Source organism: Mus caroli, chromosome 7, assembly GCF_900094665.2.
Source record: "Mus caroli chromosome 7, CAROLI_EIJ_v1.1, whole genome shotgun sequence".
Classification (NCBI taxonomy): Eukaryota; Metazoa; Chordata; class Mammalia; order Rodentia; family Muridae; genus Mus; species Mus caroli.
The window spans coordinates 107,958,202-107,977,106 of NC_034576.1; the positions used below are offsets into that span (position 1 = coordinate 107,958,202).

General features: G+C 46.4%; 1 protein-coding gene across 4 annotated transcripts in view; it reads right to left on the reverse strand.

Annotated features, from left to right (window-relative positions):
- The window catches only part of Apbb1 (amyloid beta precursor protein binding family B member 1), a 23,106-nt gene extending 11,590 nt beyond the window's left edge, over positions 1-11,516 (reverse strand). For 2 of the 4 annotated variants that reach the window (XM_029479815.1, XM_021168930.1), the window contains exons 1-2: positions 11,003-11,353; positions 3,558-4,292 (exon numbers count right to left, since the gene is read on the reverse strand). In XM_029479815.1, coding sequence (XP_029335675.1) covers positions 3,558-4,278 — 721 coding nt within the window. In that variant the 5' untranslated portion in view covers positions 4,279-4,292; positions 11,003-11,353. Of the gene's footprint in view, positions 1-3,557; positions 4,293-11,002 lie in introns of all 4 variants that reach the window. The other 2 variants (XM_029479816.1, XM_021168926.2) reach the window with 2 other exon arrangements.
- Positions 11,517-18,905: the final 7,389 nt, after the last annotated feature.

The following is an 18,905-nucleotide window of genomic DNA, read 5'->3' on the forward strand; positions in this document are numbered from 1 at the left end:
CCCCCCCCCCCCCCGCACATCATTACTACAGACCAGACGACCAGCATGCTTTAATCTGGATTACGGCAGAAGCCTCTCAACTGATTTCCTTCTGTCTCCACTACGGGCTGCACACTGTAGCCTGAATGATTCTTAGGAGACGCCAAAGTAATCAGGTTACTCTCCAGCTTAATACTCTTAACTGCTTTCTCATTACCTTCAGGACAAAATCCAGACCCCTCCACAGGTTTTATGTGCTGCTAAGAGCCCCTAGCTTTCTGCCTCTCAGCCTTGCCTCTGACAATTCCCCAGATTGGGTTCCCTCCACCTTCAGACAAGCACAAAGGGAACTCTCATGACCGACCCTCTCCTCCAGACTCCCTCAGGCAGGCAGGGCACCCTCCTGATGATCCTCTACCAACCCAGTTATCATCACTGATTGTGAGTCTATTTCTGTTTCCCCACTGTGAGTACCGAGAGGGTAAGAACATCTTTGTCCTTTCTTACACATTCTCAGCGTCCAGGACAAGGCCTTGCTCAGAGTGTAACTCCAACATAGGTAATGACGTTCATTCATTCATCATTCATTCACAAAATTCACTCGATTCACACAGTTCATTCAGTCAACAACTGCTTCGTGGCAATCCTAAAATGGGGAGAAAACCAACTTCTGTTCCATCCTACCCCGTTTCTACTGAGCAGAAACCCACCACCTGCAGTTCTCATGGCAGAAGCAACACAGCCAAGAACCTTCCTCCCCTTGGGGCTGGCCTAACGCCTGAATCCAACAACTCCTAAAATCCACCAGGACTACTGTGCTGAGTCTCCTCTCACCCCTCCCATGGCCTCCCTGAGATCACTGGCCATACCCAGCACACCCTTAGTTCTTCTGTTCTGCTACCATCCCACCTCAAAGGACCAGAACATAGCTACCAGCGATGACTTCAGGAGCCACTAAGCAACCAAGCCTCTGTTTGGCCAGTGAGCCCCTGTCCAGGATTGCAAGCTGTAACCTCCAGTGCTACAAGGCTCTAAGATACACATATGTCCTGCACAGCGCTCTTGAAAAGACAGAAATTAGTTGCTGAGTGCTAGCATCCAGAAACTGAGATAGTTTACATCAGAATCCAACTTTCAGTTTGTACTTTTTTTTCTCCAAACTCAATCTAATAAAGAACCAGACTGAGTAAAACAGAAGATGTTCCCTTTACAAAGGATGGGGACATTGGCCATCAAAAGCCACTAACATAACACAAAGAGAAATAATTACCGTTGGTAAGGTACCACCTATGAGGTGTCCTCAAAGAAACAAAACAAATGCCACTCAAACCTGAATCTGGTAAAGGCTCTAGAATTATCTACTACATTTATCTAATTATCTATTACAAGAAATCCAGAAGAGGAATATATTCAAAAACACTTAAGGAGAAAGGCTTAAAAATTCACATCATAGAAAACTCAGGACAGAAATGTGTGTGCGCACAATCAATAGAAAAATAAAGGGAGAACTTATATACATTTAAAAAAATTTAAAGCCAGGTGTTATGGCTCATGCCTATAATCCCAGCACTCAAAAGAGAGAGGCAAGGGACCAGTTTGAAGTCAACTTGGTCAACATAGTGCATTGTGAGATCTAGGTTAGCCAAAATGACAAGATTTCATAACCAAATTGAAAGAAAGGGAGAAAGAAAGAAAGAGAGAGAGAGAGAGAGAGAGAGAGGGAGGGAGGGAGGGAGGGAGAGAGAGAGAGAGAGAAAGGAGGGAGGGAAGGGAGGGCAAGGGAGGGCAAGGGAGGGAGGGAAGGGAGGGGAGAGGAGGGGAGGGGAGGAAGGAAGGGGTCAGCAAGAGAGCTCTTCAGGTAAAGGTGCTTGCTGCCAAGTCTAGTGACCTGAGTTTGGTCTCCTGAACCCACATGTTAGAAGCAGAGAATCAGCTCCTGAAAGTCATCCTCTAATCTGCCCATGCATGAGCATGCATTTCAAACAAAATGAAACAAAAGCATAACCATTGTGGCTCATCTGGATATCAATCCATATAGTTCTCCTCTTTTCAAAAGGCTAAGTGGGACATTTACCACACAATGGGGAGAATGTTAACATTAAGTGGACATCTGATGATAGGAAGGAATCACAATTTTTGTTTCTATGAGGTTTTTCTTTTTTTCCTTTCAGAAACATGCAGATAAATATAAGCAAAACAAGGCTGGGTATGTGGGCACAGTGGCTCATGCCTATAGCCAGCCCTAAGACAGTTTGGTAGAGACAAGGCAAGTGTAGGGTCCATCTAGGTTACACAGAGAAAAAATATATAATATATAAAAAATATATGTATAATATATGTGTATATATATCCTAGATGGGGTTCAGAAGTAGATAAGACATTGACCCACCGAGATCACTATGCATTGATGATTACCAAAACTGAGTGATGAATAAGTCAGGCTCATTACTGTGTTGTCTCCACTTCTGTATGTGCTTGAAAACATTCAGTTAGGCTTTTCAACAAAGAGATGGGTGGAGCTCTCAGGTATCTGAAATGTATGTCCCCTACCAGGAACCATTTGTAGGGTTTAGGTACTATTAGTACCTTAGAAGTGAAAGTCCTTGTCTCTGCCTCCCATCTCTTTTCCAGGCGCAGAACCCGGGTCATGCATGCTAAGCACATGATCTAGCATTAACTTACATCACCCCTCAACTGCAGCTTTTCTTATATCCCACCCTCAGATCTTCTGGGCTGTAGCTGTAGCTACAATAGAGAAATCTTTACTCTCTATAACATTACCAAATTCAGAACTTCAACTTTATTAAACAGGTCACATTGAGTGATCAGTTGATCACTCTTTGTTCTCTAGTATCTCCCCAAGAGGAAGCATCAGTGTACTTCCTTTGTCCCCTAACTTTTAGCCAGCATCTCATTCCCAGCAACATGGCATCCTTGCAATGGCCGGCATGGCACTCTGCATGCGGCATGTGGCTCATAAGTAGAAACCAACCCCCACACTTTGCAGACAGACATCTTTGGGAAGATGCTGGATGCTCCCTCTGGTCATAGATGTGACTGCTAAAAGAGGCCATGTTATGCACCCTAGGGCATGTGCCATGTGCACTGGTGACTGTGTAACACAGGGCTCAGCACTCACGCAGGTCTAGGCTCAGATCTTAGTTGATCATGAGCTGGGACTGTCTGTGACCCTCAGGAAGCCACTAAACTTGCCTGGGCCTCTTTCTCATCATTTGTAATTTGGCCTTAGAAAGAGTATGTCTTTCTAAGAGACATTGCTCTAATTACTGAATGCCACAATGCTTAGCAGAGGGTCAGTTTCTCAGTAAGCACTCAATAAACCAGTGACGCTACACATCAACCATGGCAGCACACATGATGAATAGAGTCAGCCTTCATGGCATGCATGATGGACATGGATGTATCAAACTGTCCAAGCACCCTCTGACTGAGAGAATCTTGGACTGAGGATATAGGCCCTGAAGCTCATGCTCAGGCTGGCCTTGGCCTCTGCATGGAGAAGCCAGACTTCTGACCCCATGCCCTCCCATATTGCCACATCTAGCTGCACAAGGTACCTGTGTCCTCCGGGGAGCCATAGGAGGGGCTGCCCTGTGATAAGGTGGCCCAGCTTGAGTCCTCGTCACTGGCTGCACTGTTTCGCATGCCAAATAGGAGGCTAGCACTCTTGCTATGTTCCCGGGGGCCGTCTGTGAGGGCCTGGGGCCCAGAGGGGACTTCCACATTCTCCAGAGGCTCAGGTAGCCCTGGAGGAGAAGACAAGTCCTCCTCCTCCTCCTCTTCCTCTTCGTCTTCATCATCCTCCTCAGCCTCGCCTGCTGCCTTCTCCTCTCCTTCATCTGGTCCCTGTTCCTGGGTGTTGATGATCAAGGTGGATCCATGAAGCCCTCGGTTGGCTGCATTGTGGGCTGAGAGCTCCAGCTCAGAGTATAGATGCATTAAGCCTTTGGAACCCAAAGGTGCTGTCTCAGCCTCCTGGCTGGCCTCCTCTGCCAAGGTCAAGGTCACATTTCGGTTCTGGTCTCGGTGGGCTGTGGCAGCCCTCCGAAGCTGGTTCTGGCCTTCCTTTAACCACTTGGCATTGGCAGGGCCTGGTTCAGGCACACTACCCTCTCCCATAGCACTTCGAAGGTCCTTGGGTACCACAGCTGTGGCTTGCAGCTTGGCGTTGAGCAGCTGGTTATGGGCAGCGTGCAGGGGTAAGGGGAAGCTGAGTGCAGGGCCTCCGTGGCTGTTAGCGTTAATGGCCGACTGGCTCAGGGATGATGGAACAGACATGGCCTTGGTAGATCCTGTGAGACAGGGAGGAGAGACCATGTTGAGTGTTCCTGTTGCTGCCCCAGACTTAGGTCCTGTCCCTCATCTTCTTGTAACTCAGTAAGCAAGCAAACACCAATCCATGTGCCATGAACTACATTCCCACCTGTCCCTACAGCCCCACCCCCACCACAAGCCAGGCCCAGCTCTGCAACCCAGCCTTTCCCTTGTGTTCTGAGTAGCCCAGTGGTGCCTGCTTTCTCTTTACTACCAAAAGCAGGATGTCTGCACAATGGCTCTCTGTGCATCCCCACGCCCCACTTGACCAACTGGGGCTCACTGTGCCAGGGACACAGACAGCACAGCACAGACTTCAGTGTTTTGGATACTAAACACCGACTGCCACAGTGCTATCTGGAGCCTCATCGTTGCCAGCCCCGTGGGCTGTGTTCCCTTCATTATAAGTCACTAATACAGTTATCTCTAAGCCCACTCTACACTGGGGACTAGTCAGACAGGAATGATGGATGTGTCCTGTCAGCAGACATCATGAAAGACAGCAGGTCACAGAGGAAGGGCCTTCAGCTCCAGCTCTTGACTCTCCTGACTATAGACAGTGTCTGTAAAATATCTCACCTAGGGTACCAGTCTCCCCTGCCAGCCCTGGTCAAGGGCTGGTCACCTGGTTATGGCATGGTCACCTCAGGAGCCTCTAGCCTTTCAGGTCATTGTCCAAGGATCACTATGAGGAAGACTTTCTCTACACATCCACTTTTAAACTGTAGGCTACCTTTCCCCAACTCAGTAACCCATTCTTCCCAGGCATGGACCATCATCTACCATGCTAAGTTAGCCTTTGTATTTGTTTACTGATCTACTCCTGGCTAAGTTCTATGTTGGTGAAAATCCTGCATTATTATTGTTATTATTTTCAATAAAATACTCCCAGCCTCTAGCAATGTCCTGGCACAGAGCAAGAAGCGGGAGCCCAGAAATTACCATTCATTGAGTAAGTGTACAAACCTACCCTCACATCTCCCCAGACTCCATTTTAGACTCTTCTCAGAAAACACTTCATTTCATGCTTTGGATCTGTCTGTCTCAGCAGTAGCTCTTGGTACCTCAAACACACTCTTCCCAGTCTACATGTGGAAGGGGACCCCTTGGTTAACAATATCATCCATTTCTCAGTAGTCTTCCTCACCAGTTCCCAACAGGCTGAGTATGACCTATCCTCCCTCAAGGGACCCCCTCCCCAGACCTTCCCTCAAGGCCAATCTGTCCTTTTCTCTGTCCCTGCCTGTTCTGGAACTCTATGAACCCTGCTCTCCTTGGAACCCCCCAACGCTAGTTCTTCCCCCACCATCCACCTCCCACTCACTCTCAACTCTCACAGCAATCCCTCCCTCAGTCAAGCCCTGTTGTCACTCTCCTTCCCAATGGTTTCCCTCAAAGTTCCCTCTTTCTACTGAACCCTTCCTCTGCACACAAGTCCCCAACAACCCAACAGTTGCAGGTCTTATTTTCTGACCCCCACTGTGCAGCTCTTCCCTTTAACATCTTACTCAATGCACACCCCCCTTATTCTCTAGCCGAGGTGTCTGACTCTGGCTCTCCACTGCCTCAGTGTGTGTGCCCCAATGCAGAATAAGTGCAAATGTTATAGGGTGTCCAAGCAAGGCTCTCTCCCATTTCTTCAGGCTTAGCCAGGGATCCTGAGACAGAAGCCACTATCTGCATTTTTACCATTTCTAGCACCTGGGAATCTAGTACAATGCTCTGAATTACTTGTATAAAATAAATGAAATAAGGTTTCTGTCCGTGTGTCAGCTTCACCTTCATGTTTAACTAACTGCTGATCTGATCAGGGTGGTTCCACCTGGGCTGTGAGGAAACTCATGGTCACTGGAATAAACGAAGGAGAAAAAAATAGGCAGTTCGGTCTCCACCCAGAACCACAGTGATTTTCCAAAAATGGAAACCAGATTGTGTCACTCCCTGCTTGACAAAATTAAAGGGCTCACCACTGCCTTTAGGATAAGGGTTGAGCTCAGTTTACAGGATACCTGAGAGGCCACTGCAGCCAAACCCTACCTAGCACCTCTCAAGCCATCCCTCCCTCCCCCTCACACCTTATACTCAGCCACATGAAGTATGGGAGGTTCTGGAACACATCAAACAAAGCCCGAGTCTTTGTTTACATTGTTCCCTCAGCCTGGAATCCACCCCTCCTTGTATTTCAAACCTTCCCTCAGCTGTCAGGGCTCCTAAGCAACCTTCCCTGGACTTTCCTTACCTTCCACTGACCATTCCCTTTTCTGTGCTCCATAACACCCAGCGTCACATGCTATCAGAAGATATGAAACTCTGTCTGACTCAGTATTACCATATCGTCATAAAGGGGAACATGTTGTGTGTCTGCCAGAGTGGCCACTGTAAAGAAGGATAGGATGAATGATGGAGGCAGACACTGGAGAACTAGGTACCTGGGGGCTTGGCACTGGCTGGGAACAGATACCCAGAAAGCTTGTACTGTCACCTCAGGCTAGAGTGGACGAAGGTGGTCTTAAGGAAGGAGCTAGAGAATGATGAAGGGGGCCTGACCGGGAAGATGGGACAGAGCCTGGCCAGGTAAGGCTCCGGTCTGTGAAAAGAGGGAGAAAAAGAATGAAAACTGAAGTCCTGGCTCACTGACTGTTCAATGGCAGCATCTCACAGAGACTCCATGCCTCTGGGCAGCTCACAGGATATCAGGAATGATGAACTCTCTGAGGCAATGGTGAAGAAAAGCCATGTTTCTAAGTCAGGCTGGGACTGGCTTTCATAACACTAGGAAATGTACCTGAAGAGAACACAGGTTCTGTGTCACTGGGTGCGTGAAAAGCCAAGTTGACTTTAGGGCAGCCCTGACCATCAGGACACCAGAGAAGAAGGCAATTTTAAATTAGATTGGGTAAGTCTGTTGTAAGTGCTGAGACATAGCTGTCTAGCCTGAGGCAATGTGGCCACCACCCTGACTTTTTGAAGCCAAAAAGATAACCAGGTACCTAGTTTCTTCAAAAAAGTATAATCCAATCTCTCCTCTCTCACTGGGGTTATCCATACTTGGGGCATCTCAGAGGATAAAAAGGGGCCAACATGGTTCATGGCATGAGTGATCTTGCCAAAAAGCCAGATAACTGAGCTCAATCCTCAGAAACCACACTGCGGAAGGCGAAAATGAACTCCATAAATTGTCTTTTGACCTCCATACCTTTATATCTTCACTGTGGCTCCTGTATACCTACACAAAGATAAATGTGTAGCACATTTATCTCTCCTCCACAAAGATAAATGTACAGCAGGAAGCTAAGCTGGGCCTTGGGTAGAGACTAAGGAGGAACCCAGAAAGCCTGAAAAGGCTAACATCACACCATAGGTCAATGAGCTGAGTCCTGTCCAACGCCAGGAGTATTCCAACCTGACAGCCTACAAGATGCCAGGCACTGCACTAAACATGGTCAAGGGTATCAACAATAGAAAATGGTTCCTCCCCTGGAGGACCTGCACAACTCCTTACTGTATAGTAGGAAGCCAATCTCTAGGACAATTCCTAGTATCTATAATTACTTTCTTCTTTTTTTTATTTATATTTTATTTACATTTATTTTTTATTTACATTTATTATTTTGTGGGGGGGGCACACCTTTACTATAGCACAAGTGTGAGAACAACTTAAGAGAGTCTGTTCTCTCCCTCCACCATGTGGGCCCTGAAGACTGAACTCAGGTCGTCGGGTTTGATACTAAGCACCTTCGTCTGCTGACATCATCACACCTGCCCACCAAAAAGCACTTTTCATTGGTGGAATAAATCAGTTACTGTGATAGAGAAAGAATACCACATGACTAGACCCTTGGCTTTCTGCAGCTCTAGGAACGAAGCCTGCTTGCACATCAATCTCCTGGACCACCCCTCAGTTCTCCCAGTCTCTCAATTTCCTTTCCAATCCCTGGAAGAAAGGGAAGTCACTAATTGGGGAACATCCTCAAACACCCAAATGGGATAAATCTGTTCTTTCTCTTTTTCTCTAAAACCAAGTGCTTTGCCTACTATTTAGATGTAAGAGCAAAGTGTTTCTTGGCCTGACCTTCCCTTAAGCTCCTCAGGGCCTCTTTCTCTCCACACTCACTACAGCCATTTCCTCTCTTCCCTTTTGGCTTTTTAAACTCTGCTTCCATTCTCAGTAAGACTTGGTAACAGCATCTACCAAGGTCCAGATGGCCCCCCTGGCATTTAACCCAATAGATGTCTGGCCAGCATGTGTACTTTCAGCAGAATTTAGCCTCAGGAGCCCCTCATCCAGTGTGCATTCATAGCTTCCATGATCTACATTCCTGGATTTCTTTCCATGAATCTGGCTGCCGGTTTGTTTGGGGTTTTATTTTGTTTGCCTGCTTGTTAAGACTTCCTTGCTGGCTCATCTTCCTCCCAGCCATTAGAGGCTGGGTTTCTCACAGAGTTGACTTATATCCTTTTCTCTTCCTTGGCCTGTGTTCGGTAGAAGTATTCATTCATGCCCACAGACCCAGTTACGATCTATACAACGATGATTTCCAAACTTGAAGTTCCCTCATCGGAACTCCAGACATGAACTTTCAACTCCCTACCCAACAACTCCATCTAGCTGTCCCAGAAGCCTCTCAAACTAATACATGCGTTCATGTTTCTCATTCCTACCGTCCTATCTCATTCTCTTTCAGGATCCGGGACCACGGGATACAGTGCACCTGTTCTGTGTCCTTCTGTTGTATGATCCTAGAGATACATGTGCGGCCCTTGCTGTCCACTCCTAGACAACGATCACATTCTGAGAAAATATTCTGGACTTATCCACCCTGTACCTAACAACTAACACCCATAATCTGCACCAAAGCCAATGATCTTATGGTCAAAATCCGTAGCATTGCCTAAACTGCCCTGTTATCCCGACCATGGCCCTCCTACCCTCTGGCCCCAACTCTTGTCATTGACCTGCCCAGCCTAAGCTGCTTTCTTTGATTCCTGGAAGGCATAAGCATGGTCTGAGCCTCATTTTCCCAACTCTCCCTTTACATTCTAGTTCATGCTGAACGCTCCTGAGAGCATCTTCCCTTGGCCCCTTGTTGCTTAGCCACCCTGACAGCCTAGATTCTGTTCTTCGGATCTCTCAGCGCACCATGCATCTTCCTTCATAATGCTGACTATCTTTACAATGTCATTCTTATTTGACTTCCTGCAAAGACATCGCTTCTCTGTGGACGAGAACTCAGTCTATTCTGTTTTTTATGACATCTTTAGTACCTCTTGCAGTGCCTTGTAAATATTAGGTGCTCAAATCCTATTTGTTGAATGAATAAATGATTGGATGCATTTTTAAAACGACCATTTATGAGTGCTGTGTAACTAAGAGGGAATAAACAAGAGCAGTCAGGGGGGCTGTCTCCACTAAGTGTGACAGCAAATGGGCTCCAGTGACATTAGCAGACCTGAGAAATATTGAAGTAGCGGGCATGACAGAGCTTGGTGAGATCTGATGTCGAGAGGTGAGGGTGAATGTTGCTCAGAACCCATATCACTGTGACCATAACCTGAACTGAATGGACAGATGTCATCGAGAGAGGCTGAAGAAACAACAGACATGTAAGTGAGGTATGAGGGGAACAAGAAATGTTAATTAATTCACCTTGAAATCTGTAGGTTTGGAATTCCTGTTGAACTGTTCAAAAGGATGTCAGAGGACAGTTGGGTATATATGAGTTTGCATTTCAGCAGTGGTTTGGGCCAGATAAATAAATTTGGGACTCAGCAGCTTATATATGAAATTTAAAGAGTTAGACATGGAAGAAATAAATGGTCAAGGGAAAAGGTCAGAGTGAAAGAACGCAGCTCAGGCCAGAATAGCATCACATATGCAGAGACGAGACAAGAGAACACGAAGACTTAAAAGCAATAGACAGTGCCTAGGAGGGAAACCAGGAAAATGCTTTAAGGAGACTGACACATACTCAGTGGTAATGGGCTCACAGCCGCCAAGTGTCCATTGGAGTTACAAGAAGGGCTCCAGTGACCTTGCTCAGAAGCTTCGGTGGATGTCTGAGACAGAATGGAGTGGATTTTTAAAATGAATGGGAAATTAGGGGCTCAGAATGCAACCTACAAACAGAACTCAGAAGAGGCTGGAAATAACATCTGAATTGGAGAGGGAAAACTGCTCCTAAGGAGCACTCTAGTCGCTGCTAGGCCTCTGTGTCAGGCTGAGATGGGAACCCCGCCGGTCCCAGGGCACACCCCTCGGTCGCTGAGGACAACAGAATGCAGACTGACAGATCCCAAGCCTGGGGCTCTAGTCTGGAATCGCGCGGCCTGGCTCCTACCCGGATCCAAGTCCCCTTCCCAGCATTAGACGTCCCCTCCCCCACTCTTCTATCGCCCCTCGCTCTCCTTCCTCCCCCCCACCCCCCTCATCCCCCCTCCCCGACCCCGCCGGGCATCCTGGAGGATCAAGAAGGAAAGCTATGGGGAGCGGTCGGTGTTAGGACCAAAGTGATCCTGCGGAGGGTGATTTTGCAGGCCCGCGGTAGGAAGGCGGCGAAGGGAGTTGGGTGGGAGGTAATCAGGCCTGGCTTGGAGACCTGGACTTCTGAGAAGAGGCTGCAAGGGTTAAGGGCTGCTGAGGCTGGGGATCCTGCTCCCGGAGCTGGGCTGGAGCCGGAGCAGCACCTACCTGCGCGGCGAGGCCCCAGGCCCAGGTGGCGAAGGTAGCTCAAGCTGCAAGGCTCCCGCAACACCGCAGCTTCTCCATCACAACATCCCCCGCCCAGGAGCGCGCAGGCCGCGGGGCCGCGCCCCGAGCGGCGGAGCCGCGCACGGGAGGGGGAGGGGCGCCATCTTGGCCGGGGCGGGGCGCGCGAGCTAGTGCGAGCCACACTGGCTGCAGCTGCCCTAGCCGCACCCTGCAGACCCTTGACCCTAGCGAGCCCTGCGGCCCAGGCCTCCTGTCTATCCCCGCACGGCTGCACCCATCTCCCAGGACCCTGCCCAGCTCTCCCCTTCCATGCCACCGTGGACTCACCTCCGCGTCGGTCTGCACCGACGCCGTGAGACGCGCCTAGAGCACGGAGTCTGATCCGCTAGGGAGGGGGGAAGGAGGGGGGGTGGAGAGAGACACGGGTGCTGGGACCGTGGCTGCGCCTCAAGAGGCTGGCAGCCGGCTGCTCTCTGGCTCTTGTGGTAGCACTCCCTGACGTCCTGTGGATAATAATAGCGCGTATTTATTGACCGCTTACTCTGTACCAGGCTCTATGTTCAACCATTTGCTTGCATTCATCCTCAAACCAGCGCTGTGCAATTCCCACAATTGTTGTTCTCGGATTTGAGAGGCAGGTGCTGACATTCTGAAGGGTAACATGACTTGCCCTCAGTAACAGAGTAAGTGGTTAAACTAAACCAGAACTGAGATATTTCTTAACACTCTACCCATGCCTCTGAATATAAAGCTATGACACAGCGCGCCCCCCCTCCCCCGCCTCTCCCCACACCCTTCCCCCACCGCACTCCCGGGTAGAAATTAACTCTAGGAAAGGACCAAGTGGAGAACTGAGTGGAAATTAAACAGAAATGTACTTGGCTATTTTCCTGTTCACTGCAGGCCCTGGGTAGGCAATGAGGCAAGTCTTAATGGTCAGATCCCTGACATCAAGGGCAAAGAGGGGCAGAAACCCCAAAAGCATTGTCCCCTGAGCTGTGGGCTTGGTGGGCTCTGAACATACTGAAAAACTGATTGGAGATGCATCTAAGTCTAACAGTGCCCAAATCTAAATTTGTTATTTCATCTTATGTTCATCTTCTAAAGAATTTCCCTGAAGTGGAAAAGTACACACACACACACACACACACACACACACACAATCTTAATGCAGGGTCACTTTATCAATCTCTGGCTTGTTCAAAGCAAGCACTCCAAAGGTGTCTTTGAATATACTTTTCATTTGTCCCTGGGTAAATATGAATGTTTTAAATTTTTGTTATAGACGTTTGCACTTATGTACAAAAATGGAGCAGTGTAACAAAACTTCCTATGCCCATCACTCATCTTATACAGTTACTGACTTGTGGCTAAGAATCCATTGTAATCTGACAAGCACCTAGGATATACAAACCATGTTGGATCCCAAGCAGGACATAAAGATTCCAAAAAGAATCTGGTTCCGCTGCATCCCACCTGAAGACATGGCACCTGACCTGGATCCTTGAGAAATGAGCACGTGTTACCTAGAAGGACATTCATTCACTCACTCACTCACTCACTCACTCACTCACTCACTCTCAGCAAATAGGTGTATGGTATGAGACACTGTCCTTGGTGCTAACACCCAGAAAGCAAAAGAGAGTTCCTGCTTTCATTCAGCTTACAGAATAAAAGAGGGAAGAGACACCACGTAGATAATTAAAATTATGGTGTCTTAAGGAAAAGACATGGGACACTGTGTGTGTCAGGTTATTCTGGCCCAGGAGATTTGAAAGGCTCCCACAGGAAGTGAAGTTTAAGTGTGAGAACAGGATGACATAGAGGTCACACAGAAGAGTAGAAAATTACTCAAAGTAGCAGGAGTACAGGTGTAGTGTGAAGATTGCTGTAGTCTAAAGATGGCCACCCAAACTCACGGTGAGTCAAGAGGGCCATAACCAAGGCCAGCCTGAACCCAAGAAGTCTGCCTCAACCCCTCCCACCCACCCTGGCCCCTGGAAGTCATGAAGGTTCAGCTTTTATGGATGAATTTGTTCGTTCATGGTTTAATGGATTATAGGGTTGTGTGGAGAACAGGTCTAGTATAAAAGCTAGTTTGTCTGTGTCTTTTTTATGCACTTCCCTCTTCTTACCATAGAGATGACCCTGTGCTATCTTAGACCCCCACAGAATCCTAACATCAAGTTGAACCTCACAAAATGTTCACCTTGATCTTGGACATCCCAGATTCTAGAAATATCAGTAAATACCCTGTCTGTGGTATTAGTTGGAATCTCAGAAAACAGACTAAGGCAAGTGTGGCGGTACATAAAAATGACAGAGGAGATAGAATAGTGTTAAATCAAGCTGAGCCTTCTATAGTCAGTTCTGAACGTTAAGTAGAAAATCATCAGAGGGCTGGAGAGATGGCTGAGTGGTTAAGAGCACCAACTGCTCTTCCAGAGGTCCTGAGTTCAATTCCCAGCAACCACATGGTGGCTCACAGCCATTTGTAATGGGATCTGATGCCCTCTTCTGGTGTGTCTGGAGAGAGCAATGGTGTACTCATATACATAAAATAAATAAATAAATCTTATAAAAAAAAAAGAAAAAGAAAGTCATCAGAGTGTGGATGTTGAGAAAGAAGAGATAGAAGGTCAATGTTGGAAGGTGGAGAACAATTAGGAGGTAATTAAGGTAGCTAAGGTGGGATGTGATGACTAAGAACTATACCAGCGGGATTAAGAATGGAGAACATTGCATAGACTCAATAAATTCAAGAGACAGAATAAACAGAAATTTAGTGATCAGTTAATTAACTGGGCATTGGCTTGAGGACATGGCAGAAAATAGCGTCTAGATTTTTGCTTTGACCAGTGAGAAAAGTCAGAGATACCGCTCACCTAAAATGACCCACCAAAAATTTTCAAATCTCATTGAACAAGGGGCTGAGGTATTCAGGAAATATTTATAGATAATCACAAACTTGGACAATCTGGCAAGAATGACAAGCATACATTAGTTATTTTTCTTTCTTTCTCTTTCACTTTCTTTTCTTTTTTGTTTGTTTATTTTCAAGACAGAAATTCTGTTTAGCCCTGTATGTCCTAGAAGTTGCTCTGTAGACCAGGCTGGCCTCAAACTCACAAAGACTCACTGCCTCTGCCTTGAGAGTGTTGGGATTCAAGGCATACATCACTGCCACCACAACCCACATTAGTTACTTTTCTGTTGCTCTGATAAAACAAGATGACTAAGGCAATTTATAGAAGAAAGAGTTTATTTGGGGCTTACAGTTCCAGGGGGATGGAAGCTCATCACTACCACGGCAGCCGGCAGGAAGGTACGGTGCTGGTGAGCTAGCTGAGAGCTTACCTTGGTCCACAATCACAAGGCAGAGAATTAACAGAAATGTATCAAGTCTTAAAACCTCAAAGTGTGCTGAGCAGTGGTGGCACATGTCTTTAATTCCAGCACTTGGGAGGCAGAAGCAGGCAGATTTCTGAGTTCGAGGCCAACCTGGTCTACAGAGTAAGTTCCAGGACAGCCAGGGCTATGCAGAGAAACCCTGTCTCAAAAAACCAAACCAAAACAAAAAGACCTCAAAGTGTGTCCCACTGATTCACTTCCTCCAATAAAGCCACACCTCCTTATCCTTCCCATGCAGTTCCAACAACTGGGGACCAAGTGTTCAATTTTATGAGCCTTATGGGGTGTCAGAGAGGCATTCTCATTTAAACTTCCATAGTGTAATTAGCTAGAGTATAAGACAAGAAAAAGGTGCATACTTCATACAGGTAATGTTCTGGTGTGTTAGATTTATACACAGTCTTCCTGAATTCCTTACGTACTTCTAGGTTTACAAAACCTTCTGACCTACACAGAATCAGTATGTGCCCACACTCTCCCTTTCTCTGCTCTTCTCTCTCATCCTGTGCTAAGATCAATCCTTGCCCTATGAAATGCTGTGGATGCTGTGATTTCCTGACCAATGTGAGTCCCTCTCAGGTAGCAATCTGCTGTAGTTATTACATTGGAAGTAGAAGGAAAGATTGATCAGAAGCAAATCTATTTAGAGGCACTTTCTCTGCAGCCCAGGACAACCTGAAACTCACTGTGTAACTAAAGCTGTTCTTAGCCTCCTGAGCCTCCTGGGCTTGCTGGGTCGCCCCCCCTCCCCCAAGAACCGAGATTATAAGCATGTGCCACCATACTCAATGAATAATGGAATTATACTATTAAATGTGATAGACCAACCAATTAGTGTTACTTGGCAATTGGTGCCCAAGTCATCTATATAGAAGAACAGAGTTTGCATGCATATTAACACTTTTAGGGCAAAAATAACTTAATGCTTTACTACACATGAATATTGGAAGCTTTATTACATTTTTTACTTACAGAAACATTTTTGCTTATTTATTTTATGTGCATATGTGTAGGAGCTCATGCATGCTATGAGCTTGTGTGTAATTCAGGAAGATTGCAAGAGTTGGTTCTCTTCTTCTCCTACTGTGTAGGTCCCAGGGATGGAACTCAGATCATCAGGCCTGGCACCAAGCCTTTACCTGCTGAGCCATCTTGCATATTTCATGCAGGTAGTGCTCCGGTGTGTTAGATTTATACACAGTCTTCCTGAATTCCTTACCTACTCCTAGGCTTATAAAACCTTCTGACCTACACAGAATCAGTATGTATCTGCACTCTCCCTTTCTCTGCTCTTCTCTCTCATCCTTTTAGGGGTTTTGTTTGTTTGCTTTGCTCTGTTGTTGTTTTCCAAGAAAGGATTTCTCTGTGTAGCTGCCCTGGAGCTCACTCTGTAGACTAGGCCAGCCTCAGCCTCACAAAGATCCACCTGCAGCTGCTTCCCAAATTCTGGGATTAAAGGCATGCATCACCATCGCTCAGTGAAATGTTGATTTTATATTATACTTTTTCTTTAAAAATAAACTTTTTTAAAATTTGAGGTAATAAACTCTCGTACTACTGGGTGGTAGCGTTAATTTAGAAAATCTATAGAATAAAATATTCTTGTGGAGGTGGAATTCAGAAACCAGATTCCAGACCTGGCAAGAACTTCCTTAAAACACTTCAATAGAACTATCCCAGCCAGGTGGTGGTGGCACACACCTTTAATGCAGCATTCAGGAGGCAGTGCCAGGAGGATCTCTGTGAGTTCGAGGCCAGCCTGGTCTACAGAGTGAGTTCCAGGACAGCCAGGGCTACGCAGAGAAACCCTGTCTCGAAAAGCCAAAACCAACCAAACAAAAAGAAATCCTAACCCACAACAGCACTAAGGTAAAAAAACAAAGGCCTGAGACCTGAACTTGAGAAATGCCAGGGCTTAGAGAGCCAGCAAGGGAAAGAACAGGACAGGAAAGGAAAGGAAAGGAAGCCAAGAAGAAACTTGAGAGTAAGAGAGGAATTGAGAGAAAGTAACATCATGGATAAGATCCAAGGGAAGGAATTCAAGGACTATTAAATGGTCGACAGCATCAACCACTGCAAAGATTTCCAATAAGGTCAAAGCAAAAACAGCATTCTTTGAATTCAGCATGATGAAGGTCGTGAACCCCCATAGTCTGATCCACATCAGCAGAAAACGGAGGTGCCCAGAGTGATGAACTGAGCAAACAGAAAGTAGGTAGGTAAGTAAATGAAGGCCCTCCATGTGAGATGCTTGGAAGAAACAGGAGGTAGCAACTGGAAAACGATTGGAGAATGGAGTTTGGTTTGGGAGACTGGAGAGATGGCTCAGCTATTAAGAGTACTGGCTGCTTATCTAGTGAACCCCCAGCACCCAGAGTGTCTCCCAACCATCTGTAACTCCAGTTCTAGGGGATCTGATGCCCTCTTCTGGTCTCTGGTGCACAGACACATGCACCCAAAACACCCTTATGTGCAAAAAATAAATCTTTTTTAAAAATTTAAAGATTCTAGCCTTGTGGCATGGAAATTCCTCAAGAAACTAAAAACAGCCAGGCAGTGGTGGCGCACGCCTTTAATCCCAGCACTTGGGAGGCAGAGGCAGGCGGATTTCTGAGTTCAAGGCTAGCCTGGTCTACAAAGTGAGTTCCAGGACAGCCAGGGCTACACAGAGAAACCCTGTCTCAAACAAAACAAAACAAAACAAAACAAAACAAACAAACAAACAAAAAAACAAATAAAGAAAGAAGAAAGGAAGGAAGGAAGGAAGGAAGGAAGGAAGAAAGAAAGAAAGGAAGAAAGAAACTAAAAACATAGCTTTTGGGAGACAGAGGCTAGAGGATCTCAATTTGGAAGCCAGTCTGGGATACATATCCAGACACTGCTAAATTTTTTTATAAATTTAAAAGCTAAAAATTAGGGAGAGAATGTCTAGAGAGATGGCTTAGTAGTTAAGAACGCTTGCTGCTTCTGCAAAAGACAATGGTTTGGTTCCCAGAACTCATGTTGAGATGCTCACAGCTCTTGTAATCCTAGCTCCAGGGGATCCTACTCATCTAGCCTCTATGCGTAGTCATGTGCATGAGGGATACACCTACACAGACACATATGCTTTTTTTTTTTTTTTTGGTTTTTGTTTTGGGGTGACAGGATTTTTCTCTTTAGTGCTGGCTGTCTTGGAACTCATTCTGTAAACCAAGCTAGCTTTGAACTCAGAGATCCAGCTGTCATTGTCTCCCTAGTACAGGGATTAAAAATATGCACCACCACATCTGGCTCACATTAAAAAAAAAGAGATTTATTTACTTTTATTTTTGTGTACTAGGAAAGGATTAAGGTCAGAAAGGAGCTTTGCATGCCTTGAGAGTGAGCTGCAGGTAGTTGTGAGCTGCCTGACATAGGTTCTGGGTTCTGAACTCGCATTCTCTGTGAAAGTATTACATGCTCTTAACTGCAGATCCATCTATCCAGACTCCACATAAATAAACAAACAAACTAACTAAAAACAGAAATTGCATCAAACCCAGAAACCACACTCCTGTTTACTATGTTTTACTGCTAGCATATTTTCCAGCACTTCTACACACAGTTATGAGACTCAGTCTGGGAAAGGGGTGCTTTAGAGACCCACCCTTCCTGTTCTTTATTTATATGGGGTCTTAGTCCCACAACCCACTTCATGTAGACTCCAAACTCAGAACCAGTCTCCCATAGTGACCAATTCAGAGATAGGCACATGACCAAAGAACATGGAAATCAGGTCCAGTGATTTTCCTGAAACTGTCAAGCATAGTGTAAGCTTGGCAGATGCCTTCTGATAATGAGGCCAGCCTGAATAAAGGGGGAGGAGAAGGAGGAGGAGGAGGAGGAGGAGGAGGAGGAGGAGGAGGAGGAAGAGGAGAAGGAGGAAAAGCAGGGTTCAGGACAGAGAGGCCTGACAATGTCAGCTTAATATCTGTACTTACCTTTGCTTGAAGTCATAGTTGTAAACCAACAAATTCTCTCACTGCTTCTACAACTTCAAGTTTTGTTTTTTACAACTGAAGAGCTGTGATGGGCTTGACTATGGCAGATTTCACCTGTTGGTGCTCATTCCTACCCTCATTTCTCTGTAATCCCCTCTGTACCACCTAAGCCCAAGATCTGAAAAACACAGCTCTCGAATTTCCTTGTCGGCTCCTTTCCCAGTTAAGTCTGAAGGTGAAGGGAAGGAAATCTCTCCCTCCTTTTCTCTCCACGTGTCTGGCCACATCAGCAGTGGTTCCTGCATAACAGATGTAGGGATGGATCCAGAAGCATTGGCAATGCAAGGCAGTCCAGATGTGTCAGCCCCAGGTTCTGCATCTTTGGAGAACAGTACCTCTGTTCTGTTTTGCTCCTCTCAACCACAATTGGCAGTTAGCTTCCTAGTGTTTGGATGATGCTGTTCTCCCGCACAGCCATCTCCAAACCTCAACTTTGTAACAACTTCTTT